Source organism: Scleropages formosus, chromosome 18, assembly GCF_900964775.1.
Source record: "Scleropages formosus chromosome 18, fSclFor1.1, whole genome shotgun sequence".
Classification (NCBI taxonomy): Eukaryota; Metazoa; Chordata; class Actinopteri; order Osteoglossiformes; family Osteoglossidae; genus Scleropages; species Scleropages formosus.
Window position 1 is genome coordinate 12,835,844 of NC_041823.1, and position 13,424 is coordinate 12,849,267.

At 44.0% G+C, this 13,424-nt stretch overlaps 1 protein-coding gene across 4 annotated transcripts in view; it reads right to left on the bottom strand.

Moving 5' to 3' along the window:
* The window catches only part of satb1b (SATB homeobox 1b), a 45,202-nt gene that overhangs the window by 25,830 nt on the left and 5,948 nt on the right, over positions 1–13,424 (bottom strand). For 2 of the 4 annotated variants that reach the window (XM_018740739.1, XM_018740735.1), the window contains exons 2-5: positions 4,288–4,526; positions 2,450–2,626; positions 1,894–2,020; positions 685–808 (exon numbers count right to left, since the gene is read on the bottom strand). In XM_018740739.1, the coding sequence (XP_018596255.1) occupies positions 685–808; positions 1,894–2,020; positions 2,450–2,626; positions 4,288–4,501 (642 nt within the window). In that variant the 5' untranslated portion in view covers positions 4,502–4,526. Of the gene's footprint in view, positions 1–684; positions 809–1,893; positions 2,021–2,449; positions 2,627–4,287; positions 4,527–6,281; positions 6,471–13,424 lie in introns of those variants that run through there. The other 2 variants (XM_018740737.2, XM_018740738.1) reach the window with 2 other exon arrangements.

Consider the following 13,424-nt stretch of genomic DNA (forward strand, 5'->3'; position numbering starts at 1 on the left):
AGAGGTGCAGCCACAATACAAAGGGGAAGACGTGTTACTTTCAGAGACCATGTAAAAGCGTTAAGGTTACAGTCAGCGCCAGTACGAGGTGAGGTGAGGTGAGGACCGATGGTGCAGGGAGTCGGTGAAAGATGGGCGGGGCGGGTTGTCTGTTTCAGGCGCTGGGTACGGCCTCTTGAGAAGGCCTTTTTGAAAAGAGAAACGTTGCCTGATGAGCCACGAGCAGATGTGAGGCCTCACCTGACTACATCCCCTTTCTGATACAAATGGAAGTTCTTCAGAGCTTGGACGATTCTGTCCTTAAATACGAACGTACAGCAGCTTCCATCGTGCATTTTAAGAAGGAATCGCGCAGTACTCGCAACAGTACTTCAATTTCATATTTAATTAGAGCGCTAAAATAAATACGCCGCCAGGGTGGACTAAACATCAAGACTTAAAAATTTCGGAAGAAAACACAAACGCCTCCAAATTTTCAAAAAAATTACATTGGCCGTGACAATGAGCCATTTTCATAAACAATGTACCACAGCAAAGCTATACGACGTGTTTTCGTGTGCAGTACCAGGATGACAATAGGCTTTGATTTCCACCGCAATTCTCCCCACTTCCATTGTACCAAACTCTGGGCATTTGAAAAAGGGACATGGTGGTCCGTACGGGATTTCCGGAAGGCTCCAGCACCTGTGATAAGGGACATTCTTTTGCCAGAGAGCTCTGGTTCATGTCTTTCAGTAACTCCTTGAGGGCATTTCTTACTGTAGAGTGGGTCCACTGCTCTGGAGGCAAGTCTTCCAGTTTAGGACAACTGTGAGCGGAGAGAACACACGGGGTTAGGAAGATGAAGGTGCAGACAGGGACTGGGGGATGTGCGTGTCGGGGGAAATGGAGCACAAGGCCTTGCCTCTCGGCTGCAAGCTCTCCTCTAAGACAGACAGATTTCATTTGGCGCATCAAGCAGATGCATCTGGAGATTGCTCTCTCTCCCTCTCTCCTGATTGTTCTGATTAGTTAATTACTTTATACAACACATCTGCTGTATTGATGCATGAATTATACATCAGCTGCATGCGGCGACTATTATTTCATGTTACTTCTACCTTCCTGCGTGATGTGCTTGGTGAAACAATTTAAGGTGTTACTGCCTAGATTCGGAAAAACAACGTTGCGTGCACAACCATACATAGATATTGCGTGAATGTCTTTCAAATGGCCTCAATAATTTCCACCGAAGCTATCAGATGCATACAGTGCGAAACATGCCGCAACATAATTCCCGCTGCCTACAGAACGGCCAATGATAAAATTCTAAACAGCTGCGAAAACAACGTGTCGTCACGTAACCGTGCTAATACAAGAGGACAAAGCGAAGCACTACCTGTGCTCTCCCGAGAGCTGCGTACAACCCACAGGATTTATTAGTATGGAAGCATACATAGTGAAAAACACACAAGGGCGCAGACACACGCACGCAAACGTGCACCCGGCTGAGGAAGAGGTTCTGGCAGGAACACCTTAAAGTGCGTAGTTGCCTCGGTGCCTCCGGGGGAGAGAGCGGTGGAGAGCGACAGCTATCTGTGTATGAGCGCTGGTGGACTGGAAATAAACAGCCTCCCGTCTCCTGACTGGTGTGTGCTCCAGAGGAAGGGGGGGGGGGGGGAGCCAAAGAGAGAGCGAGCGAGCGCCTTCTCATCGCCCTGTGCGCGCTAAGTGAAGAGCAGTAACCGAACGGCAGCGCCAGGCTGCGGACAAACGTGACGCGGGAGCGTCCGCGCACGTGAGTACGCACGGATGCTGCGATGCGCCACGCCGGTTCCGAGCGCGAGCGGGCTGGAACCGGCCAGCTGGAAACCGTGACCTGAGCGACCGGCGTTCCGTTGGGCCGCGACTCACCTGTGCAGCTGGATTTTTAGCGTGACCACGTGATAGACGTCCTGTAGCATGTCTGCCACCGTGGCGTCCGGAGCGTCCGTCACGTACGAGAGGGGCACGGGGTTCCACTTGCCCACCTGGATCAGACCTGAACGGGACAGACCAAACACGAGCCATTTCCATTGGCGTAGAGCACGATTACCATAAAGAGCCAAAGGTGTGTGTGAACAGCACCCAAGATGCACATCTACACCACTTCTAGAGTGCTATCAGTAAACAGATAACCATTATGGTTAATTACAAATAAGCAAGTCTAAATAAACCACATTTTACTACTTTACTGGTTACTCAAAACTTTTACTCAAAGCATTTTAAATTTCTACCGCTTTTAAACAGCTGGACATTTTGAAGCAACTATCAAAAGCTGTCATGCAAAATAAAGTGGACAAGGATTATAAATTGTGCCACATAAAAAATTATCGTCATAATCGCGATCCGATATTCCTATTACTGCTATTATTTACTCGGCGCCCCAGTGCAGGAAGTGGATTCGGGGCAGCTTTCTCGGTGCGCGTACCTTTGGCCTGTGCGGCCGAGCTGTGGGAGTAGCCCAGCGAGAGCAGGGCCATCTCGATGAGCTGGTTGAAGAGCATATCCTTGCGGACGAGCACGAACTCGGCATGCTCCTCCTTGCTGTCGAACTCGATGGGGCTCTCGTAGTGCTCCACCACGCAGAATACGGGAAGCATGTTGCCTGGGGAGACGCACAGTGCGGAAGAAGCGACGCGTGAGGCGGACGACCTGCCGATAAAACTGACCGTATCGAAACCGATGCATGCATCCATATGGATGCCCGCACTAACAGAACAGCCTTTCTTGGCATATCGTAACGTGAAAACATCAAGCAAAAGCACTACCTGTGCTCTCCTTAAAGACGATAAGTGTTCTTTTTCCTATAGTGATTATTACTATTATTGTAACCTTTATTAGGCACATAATTCAGCCCTATAAACCAAAGAACGGGGACTCCAGTCACTACCAAAGACCGGGTCTACTACAGCAGATCTTAAAACACCAAATGAAATTTTTTACATCACCATTCCGGTACATAACATGGAAAAGCACAACCTACGAGCACCCGGCACCACGTTTCTTAACGCGAAAGGCAAGGATATGCTGTAAAGCCGCAGAGATCCCAGCAGAGCGTCCCTATTAACAGTTCTTGACAACCTTCACAATGTGCTTTGGAAGAAGCAGCAAAGCAACCAAACATCCCCAAAGGTTTAAGTGTCTCTGCAAACAGTGTTGCTGCTAATATAAGAAAGGAAGTCCACAAAACCCTCAACTAAAATGGTCATGGTGTTGGGCTTTTGCTTCGCAAATATCACATAATACCACCACATTAAAATGCTCCGTTGTAGACTTAAAACTTTGACAAAAGAATAGTCTTTTTTTTTTTTTTCTTCTTGTTTAATACTATTCCCTCACCAATCTAGAGCTAACAATTAGTGCACTCTGTTTGAGGAGCTGCAATAAATTGTTTTAATGTTCTCAGCCCCGCTTTCTTAAGACCCAAACATTCCTGGCAAACAATCAATAAATAGGGACCAGATGCCAAGGAATGTGCTGAAGCACTGCCTTTCCGTTTTTAATAGATACAGATCCAACAATAAAGACTGCTGTGTAGGTTCATTTCAGAATCAATATACGCTTTGTTTTCAACCAATGGAAAGAAAAAAAAAAAAAAAAAAAACACAGGCTATGGTAAATGTGGTTTCGCTCACGCAATGCATACTGCTGTGAAGTTCAGCAAACACTGATGTGTGGGATTTTCAAAATATTATGTTTTCACTAAGAAATTTCATATGGAAAACAACAAATCAGAGTAAACTGAAACTTTCTGAAAGAAAGGAAAACGCAACTGAAGCGTCAGCTAAAAGAACAGTTAAAAGAGCCACAAAAATAGCATCACTAGCAAAATCTTCTCTCTCCAAGAAAAAGAACAGTCATACAAAAGAACAGTCTCATAATCATACACCACACATCTAAATTACTTATATCCTTTCCAATAAAACTAATCAAAGTACACAAAAAGAAAATGGCACATTAACAACAAGAACAGCTAAAGAGTCATACTGTTCTGAGGACTACACATTTCTCTGGAAAACACCTGGTAGAGAAAAACTATGATACAGCAAAAGGCCAAGACAGGTGAATTTTTCTGAAGATATCTTTGTAAAAGGTGGCTAGTGGAATAGGGTACAAAAGTGCAGTCTAGTCCTTTTTCTAATACATATACCGTTAACCCGCAGTACACCCTTTAAATATGTTCAAGGTGATTAGAACACCACGCATAAATCACTGCAGCCATACACGGAAACCACATGCATGCCCCCCTTACATGCTGTGGGTTACCTTTCTTGTGGCAGGTCTTCAGGATGTGTCCTGAGGGTTTGAGGGGAACTCCTGACATCTTGGCCCCTGTGCTCCCGAGACGGGCCCTTCCCAGGGGGCTCCCATTCTGCTCCAGCCGTGCGATCTTAGCGGGGGGCCCTTTGGGGTCCCCTATGCTGCTGGACAGGTCACAATTTTCCTTCCCCAGGCACGCTTCACTGAGATGGTCCATCATACTCAGCACCACTGCTCACGGTCACCTGCAAATTTTAAAACAAGGAGAACGTTTAAACATGTTAAGCAGATCAGTTTACAGCCAGATTCTTTTCAAATATAGTTTTTTGCTAAATAAAAGGTTAAAAAAAATCTGACCTCTTATGCCTTGGGCCTGACCTCCAGCAACAATATAGGTAGCCCAAAACAAAGTCATTAAAAAAGTTCAAAGAAACCTACGACTGAGTAAAATACTCTGCTTTACAAGTGCATTGCTAAAAACTATTATTAAACATTCAACATATTACTGCAGAGAATGTGCCACAATGTATGTGTATTGTATGCGCATGCACAAAGCAAGAGAAATAAATCTGCTTGTTTAAAAGCCATTCAAGTGTACAGAGTTGTTTTGACTAATACTAATCATCTGAAGGATATTAATTTATCCGTCTATGAATTGTCATTTGATTGAAACATCTACAACTACATATGCTGCCAATTATTTTAAAAAGTGAAAACATCACATCTGAACTATTCAAAAATACCTACTGCGTTGATAATTATTTGATGTGTGAAACCTGTCCCCCCTCACCCCTCTTCCTTCGCAATTGCAGTGTTACTGCCATCGTCACAATCCCTTTTATAAGGCCATGTATTATGTATGCTTGTCCCAGAACTGATTCCCATGTGGTCAGGAAACAAGACAATATTTATGCAAACACATTAATTTGCACAAGATTCCACTCCACTGCAATTTTACCACATTAGACAGCACATTAAACCTTAAAATCGTTACTTGCACACAATCATGTGTATTAGCTATAGCCCTAGTAAGGCTGAGTGGAGAAAGGTGGGGGTAAAAAGATGTTTTTTTTTTTTTTTAAAGGAAATAAACATTTTATGTAATAATTTTTCCTCCCCAATGCATGAAATTAGTAAAAGAAACTGGCTTTCTAAGGGCAGTTCTATACAGGGCATAGTTGAGTAGTGTTGCTGTTAGTACTCAGAGCTTTAAGAGGAAACACACACACACACACACACACACACACACACACACACACACAAATACAGTTGCCTGACCTCTGACACCAGCACATAGCATCACTGCAGATGCAATGTAATCTGAGCAAATGGTCTGAGGGTGTATTGCGTGCAGTGACACATACAGTGTGTACACACAACATGACAGAGTTCCACTTGCAGATGCAGAAAATGTTGTCGTCCCCCCCCCCCCGCTACTGCTCTCATGCCAGGTGGTGGAAAAAGTCAGACCTGTTGAGTAAATGAACTTGAAAGGTGTAGAATGCACGGTGTCTGCGGTGCAACAGAGCAAACAAAGGTTTGCTTTACCTTTCACTGGAATTAACAACCTTGCTTGCAACATTTACAAACAGTGGAAAGGAAAAAAAAAAAAAAAAAAAAAAAAAAAAAAAAAAAAAACACAAGGCACAACACATACATCTTATTCACAACCGTGTCCCTGGCCTGCAAGTACACACCTGACCTCAGCCGACTTAAAACCTTTCACACACTTTTTTCCAAAAAAATTAATAAAATAAAGAAAATTCAAGCCAGGTCTGTGCTGACAAGCACGCGCACACACTCGCACAGCAGAAACACACAACATGCACGTCCACGGTATGTGACACAGAAGCTGCTGCTGATGATGATGATGATGATGATGTAGGCTTATTAGAGAAGCGGAGGAGAGGCGGCGGCGAGGTGCCAGAGGCGGGCAGGCGCGCGCTGTGATCGCGGAGGTCCAGGTGAGGAGAGGCGCCTCAGGTGCGCGCGAGACCAACCTGCGGCTCGCGAGCGCATCAAGTCAGCGGTCAGCAGCGCCGTCTCCAACTTCTCGGCGAGAGCGAGGCGAACAAAAACACACTGAAGTCTAAAGTTCTTCGGGCTGCCGCGACAGCACAAACCAAGAAGTGCCGCTCGATGACAGCGATTTTTTTTTTTTTTTTAATAGCAGAAAGGCAAAGAAAAAAAAAAAATACGCGTGGGGAAGGAAAAGCGAAAAGAGCGCAGGTGAGAAGTAGTTGGGCTCCGCGGCCAGCCGTCTCCACGGCTGAGCGACCGATTATCATATATATAATATATCGCATAGATAACGCAACATGCAATTAAACCGCTCACTGACACTGGCGCTGATTTAAAGCTCGCCACGTTTACATAGAGCAAAATAAAGTGAGGAGGGCAGAAAAGGGAGGTGGGGGGAAAGTGTCCGGACGGCGGCGGCAGGCTGCGCGCAGTTCACACCGCCGGTACATCCAGCACGAAAACGGCTCCCGGCTGAAGAAGCCGCAGCGACCGACCGTCCCCGCAAAGTCCGCAGAGCCCGCACGCCGAGCGAGCCCCGCTACCAGCCCCTCGGCATCTTCTCTAGCTACATGCGCGGCCGTGCGGCTCGAAAAACAAGAGAGGAAGAAGAAGAGGACGAACGAAGCTCCGGCGAGCGGCGCGTTCAGTTTCGCCTTTCGCTCTCCTCCTCCTCGGTCCGGGAGGAAAACGAGGCGCGGACGAGCTGCCTGTTCATCGCGACGCTCCTGTGCGGCCACTGGGCAAAAATAACAATCACACATTCAAAAGTCCGTATTTTGTGTGAGTTTCCGGCGTCGGAAAGGGATCAGGTGCTGTGCATGGCCGCTGCGTGCGTTCGCAGGCTTTCGGGGGCTTTTATTTGTGTCCGGACGGCGCTGCGCTCCCCTCTCTCCCTTCCCCGCTCCGTGTCCCCATTAAATTATTAGTTGCATTGACTCATCACTCCCCTCGCTGGCGCTGCGCTGCCGGAGCTCCGCTCCTCTTTTTTTTTTCCCCCTCTGTCTCTCTCCCCGCTTCAGCAGAAAATAACACCCCGGACAGCGGGCTCTCGGTCCCAGTACATTTCGAGTCCTGCCGGAAAAAGGGAGCCAAAACATAAGTGGAAAAAGAAGGAAAAAAAGGTGGAGGAAAGAGAAGGGGAGAAGAAAAACGGAGCTGTTTCCGGCGGGGCGCGCAGGAATTTTTAATCAGCTTGATTAGAGTGAGGCGGTTCTGCATTTATTACTGGATAACACACGCACGGCGGCCAGTGCATTCACGCACACGGAGTGTGTAGACGCAGGGAACACACACACACACACACACACACACACACACTCGCATTGTGGCAACGAGCCCGCCCGCGCTGCTCCATTTCGGGGATGCGAATTTACGGCCGCACGGGCTATTTGCGTGGCGCTTCCGGAGCGCGGCGGGAGCGCAGGGCAGCGCATCCCCAGCAAAGTGGACTACATTGTTCTACGTCAGAGCGCTCAGCCAGCTGATCGTGGGAGCCGCACTCGCGCGCCTCAAGTTTTTCATGTTCCCCTCAACGCACAAGTGTTGCTGACAAGTCAGTGCGCATCGCTAAGTGGACCCTTCTATATAACGTTATGTCACACAACTAGTTTGAACTATGGCCTGCTGTGTGTGTGTGTGTGTGTGTGTGTGTGTGAGAGAAAGAGAGAGAGAGGGGGATGGTGGAAGATGGGAAGCGTTTTCTGTAAATGTGCAGAATTTAATGTTGCTTATTACAAAAAGCATGCGCCATATGGCAGGCAAAGGGGGCTGTGGGTGAATGGATTTTCAGAATAGGCTTGGATATGGGAATTAATAATAACACATGCTGCTCACACAAGGCGAGGTGCTGTCATAGGTGATGAGGAGGGGGCTTGCAACACACAACTGCCCTGGGGGGGGTGGGGACTTATTATTTGCAGATGGAATATCAGATCTGCTAGCGCCTGACCACAACATGAATGACACTGACATGACCCTGAGAACAGAGAGCTGGGGGAGGGTAGGACAGGGGTGGGACAGGGACAGGGGCAGGGGCAAGACCCAGCCCACATCCTCAACAGGGTGCGAGGACTGCATCCTGATAGGAAGACATCGCATTTCTTCAACTTCCCAAAATTGCCTTATTTTTAGGCACTTTCTACATTTAACTGCAGTTTTCTGCAATGTCTGTTCTGTAATGAATAAAAGATTATCATATGTCCTCTTTGAATCAGCAAGGCTTGGAATTATTATTCTTCAGGGAGAATGCTGGGCAATACTGGTATTATTAAACATATGCTTGGGTAAACAAGGTGGCTGCAGAGTCTTTCTCAGCAGGGAAAAAAAAAAAGCTGCCATTAAAAGTAATTGCAAATGTACCACAGTAACAAATTCAAAGATTTAAAGACATATGTATCTTGACATGAAAAAAGAAAAAAACACCTGAGGAAAATGCAAACACAGCATATGAGAAACCAGGGTGCGCTAATAAAATTAAGTGTGTTATAAACATGAAAACAAACCACTTCAGAACATCAGTTGAAAACATCAAAACAGGAAACCGACAAAACAGAGGAAACCAAGCTAGGAACATGTTAAGCATATAATATTAAAAGACAAAGGTGTTCTGTTTTGGCTTCTTTTTTTTTTTTTTTCCACAGAATGTGACGTGCAGAAAAAAATGCATTATAAACACATCTTCATACTACTAAAGTAAATCTGATTCTGTTATTCAAAGAAACCAATGTTTAACCAAAAGCACACATACAGATGTATGTTATTAAATGTATTGATATACCAGTAATTAATACTAGAAAGCCAATAAGTACCCTTTTCAGGTCAATGTTTTCTTCAAACAGTGCAAACAAACCACTTTAAATGCATGCAGTTAACTAATGGAACAACACCTAAAGATAAAAGGATAAAGTTACAGAAGAGCAAAAGGAGGCTTACCATTTACTGTTGCTTTAAAGTGTACACCAATGATGGAGTTCACTGCTTTTTAAAAGCAGCTCTCAATAAGGTAGTATGGAAAAAAAAGATACACGTATTCTTGGAATAACACAATTTTCTCATTAAATGAAACCATTATGTGTATAAAAATAGATAAACATTTCCATTTTTGAGTATGACCTTAAGCGCGCAGCTAAGGCACATTAGATGTAATATGTTGAGGAGACATTTCAAAGCCTAAACCTATGTGATTAACAAGTAATGGATCTGAATTTGTAGCAAGTGATGCAGTATGTACAACCTGTCGTTTGGATGACTGAAACTTTCACCAGCAAGCTAAGCACAAATTAAAAATGTTAAACAGCTGCATTTGGGATTTGACTGAGGTATGGATGAAAACAACTGCCACACAACTAAAATATCTAACCTAATATATAATTATTATAATTATATAATTATCTGACCTGCTAATATAAATGTATATGTAAATATACAAAAGTTGCAGCTCCAAGGATAGGAATATGACATGACACATGTCACCCAAATATAAAAGCCAAATAAAGACATTATGTTTCCTATATATTCTCTTTTTTAATCGCCAATGGCCACACTGGTGTATCAATAGTGTGTTGGAATAATTCCGTTTGGCTGTTCCACTGTGTGAGGGGAAACAATGAAAATGAGAACCACTTTCCATGCTACTGATAACATTTCAGTTGCTCTTCCTTTTAAGTACTGATTAGCCCTTTTAATAGCAAACGAAATAATATGCACTTTGTTGAGATGTTTTAAAATGATGAAATCAGGTAGCCACTGATGCGGTGTTCTCTGTGAATTTCCAATGTCCAGGCTTGGGACCAGCAGGGTATTTCACCAAGTAGGATAAATCCCATTAGCTGGATAATTTTCATAAATATAGGGAAAATAGTCAGGGTTATTTCAATCAGGCAATCCCGAGTTTAGTTCACATATTTACGAATGTTCGTTAGCTAAGCGAGAGGCATAGGCACAAACACAGCCTTAGTTTTCCTGCCTCACTGTTGTGTTTGTGCTTATCTCGCCCAATACATGCACGCATTTCAGTTACAGTGCAAGTGTGGGAAAAATGAAACAGAAAAGAGTATTAAGACATTTTCTGTAAATGAGCCAAAGGCCAGCAGAGCTGGGCAGACCATCACCTGACCTCACTGCTGCCGCCTACTGCCCCAAAGAGTGAACTACAACGGAGGTGTGCTACACTGAACGGGTGTGAGACGCACGGTGTACATCTAACACACACCTGCGAGACCTCCGCTGCCTTTGCATGGTCCCGTGCGGATTCTTATTGTTGCATCACATTATGACGTTTTCCATACACCACTGGCTCTGCAAGAGGTACAGGTGTCCATCGTATTTTGCAGAACAGCAAGCGTTTACTGTGCAGTATGAGGATGGCGGTAATAATTTTTAATACAAACTTTAGCAAATGCTCAACTTAACTATGATGCTGCAAGACTGTATGATGCACAGACACGCCCCTGGGGATATAACGGGAATCATTAATCACCATAGTTAGCGTAAAATAATTAATTGAAGTTTTAAATGGTTTCAGGCCTCATCCTCTACCCAGTATTTGCCTGTTTCAAATGGTTTCAAGCTAAGTGTATTTTTGGTGACAACAATGACATTTCCTACTGCTTCGGTGTTTTAGACAAAGGTATAAGTATAGCACCCAATACACTGAACAGTGAACCGAGGAGATGGGATCTCTTGCTGCACTGATGCAGTTAAGAATAACTAACTGTGTGTAAGATGGTAAAAGTCGGAAACATCTGTGCTGTTTTGCACGATGCTTCACAGAAGCACTTTCCAGGTGTATTACTAATGCAGTACAATTGTGGTAAATGCAACATGCCGGATCTGTGTTTCTGATAGTGAATTTCATTTTATTGTTCCATTTTGCAGAAAATTTTTGAGACACCTATGTTTACGAAGGGTGTAAATATCTTTGCGTTTAGAAAAATAGTTAGGTTTAATACTGTTTCCTTAAATATAACACATTAGAGGTTAATAAAGGAAACACACCTTTACAAGAGGCTGGACAGTTATTCCACAAGAAGGCTAATTTCATCGCAATTTAACAGGTCAAGGCAAAATAATTCATGAGTGATCTAATAACACTGACCACTATTTGTGAGACAGCAATTTCAGTGCAAAGTCATTTTTCACAAATCTGTTTATACGATGCATCTTTGATAGATGTAGCTGTGAATTGTGAAAACGACACTGTGAATAATAAAGAGATGAATCACTTTTGTGGATGTACCAGTGTATGTACTATACACATATCAGCAACGACTATGGTATGGGTCAGTCGGATTTTTATTATAATTCTTTTATGTTCTATTTATTTGGGATGTTTAATGTGCTTTCAGAGCTGTTGGATTAATACTGAAGTTCCTCTGTATGCAGTGAAGGGCTTTCAAAACAGAACAGGCCATAGTTGTCAATCTCGTTTTCATGCCGTGTGATCGGTGCAAAAATACATGAAATATTTTCACATGACAGGAATGAGTTTGACTGTCAATTTTTTGTAAATAAAATGTTGGATTTCCACATTGCTCATCTGGAGCACTGGATCTGAAAATGCATTTAAAATAATGAGGTGATGGACAATTCCTGCAAAATTAGTTGTTAATTTTAATCCATTGCTCTGTTCTGTTTTGTGTCACATATAGGCAGAACGGGGATGGCATTTAGGTAAACTTTCTTCTTTTAATTTTTCTTATTACGGTTCAACCCTTGGATGATATGCCCCGCTTTGACTCGTTGTACAAAATAAGTATTATAGGTAATTATGTCAGTGTTTTAGTACATTTAAATTTATTAATATGAGCTCTCGAATTATATGGCAAGATTTCCTGTGTTAGTTTTTTTTTTTTTTTTTGTGATTACTGATTTGTAAAACATTGCAGTTTTCCATATTAAGCTAGTAAAATTAACAATTAACTCTTATTTTTAATTTGGATATTTACCTTTCCCCTCAAATCCCCCCCCCCCCCCCCCACACACACACACACACACACACACACACACACACACACACACACACTTGCTTGAATAGGGCCGGTACGCTCCAGTATACAGCACAAACACTTCTCATTGTTAACCGTCAGAGCGCCAGCACTTCTCGCTAAATAGCCTGACCTTTCAGCGCATACGTACCTTGTGGTTCGTTCTTGCACAACGGAACCTTTTCAAAACTCCACTTGAAGGAGTGCCTGCGATGCCGTGTTTCCACAAATATCAATTAATATGAAGGACTGCACAGAGTGTGGAACTCGCTGTATGATTACCAACCACAATACCGGGCAGTTAGTTTTCTCCCCTTCCAGTCGTTTATGGGCAGGGTTTTATGGAGATGTTTGCTGTACTTACACTACACCTAGAGACATAAATAAACAACGGTGATTTGCAGTTACGCATTACTGCGGGTAATATTTTCTTTTACGGAGCGGAACTGCACTCCGACGGCCCCCGCTGCGTGCAGGCCAATGATGTGCATGATGTAGTTGTACGCCTGCGGTTTCCGGATGTGTGTGTAGGACTGATCTTCTGCACCGGGTTTGCACTTATGCTCTCGAAAAGGACACCCGGTCTTAAGGCCATCTTTTTGATGATAACCTTGGTGGAAAAGGGATAAACAAAAACACACCCTGTGTTCCTTTCAAGCTCCGCCTGCAGAAAACTGATGTAATTAATGATGTAAAACCAATTTTCCGTCACAATCTTGGGTGTGTTGAGGAGATTCTTTATCAGCTCGCAGCTCGTTTGTTCCTCTCGCTTTTATTTAATTATAAAATGTATTACCCGCATCGCAATCAACAAACATTGGTTTCAGTGCCCAGAAAATTGCTTTTCTGTCACTGGTGCAGGGCAGCGTCACATGATTAAATAATTACCGCCGTAATTTCTACCTCGTGGATCGCAACATATCGGCTATTAATACCGTGAGCGAGGTCGGATTGCGTTTCTCCGAAAAGACGCTCAACATTTTTCTGCCTGCCTTGTCCTTTGTGCGAAAACACCAGAAAGAAGCACCTCCACGGCGTTGACACGACACCGTGCCGGCGGTGTCAGTGGAACACCCTGCGGCCAACGGGGCGATTAACAATTTGCCGAATGTCACACCTCACCTTTCGGAAGCCTCT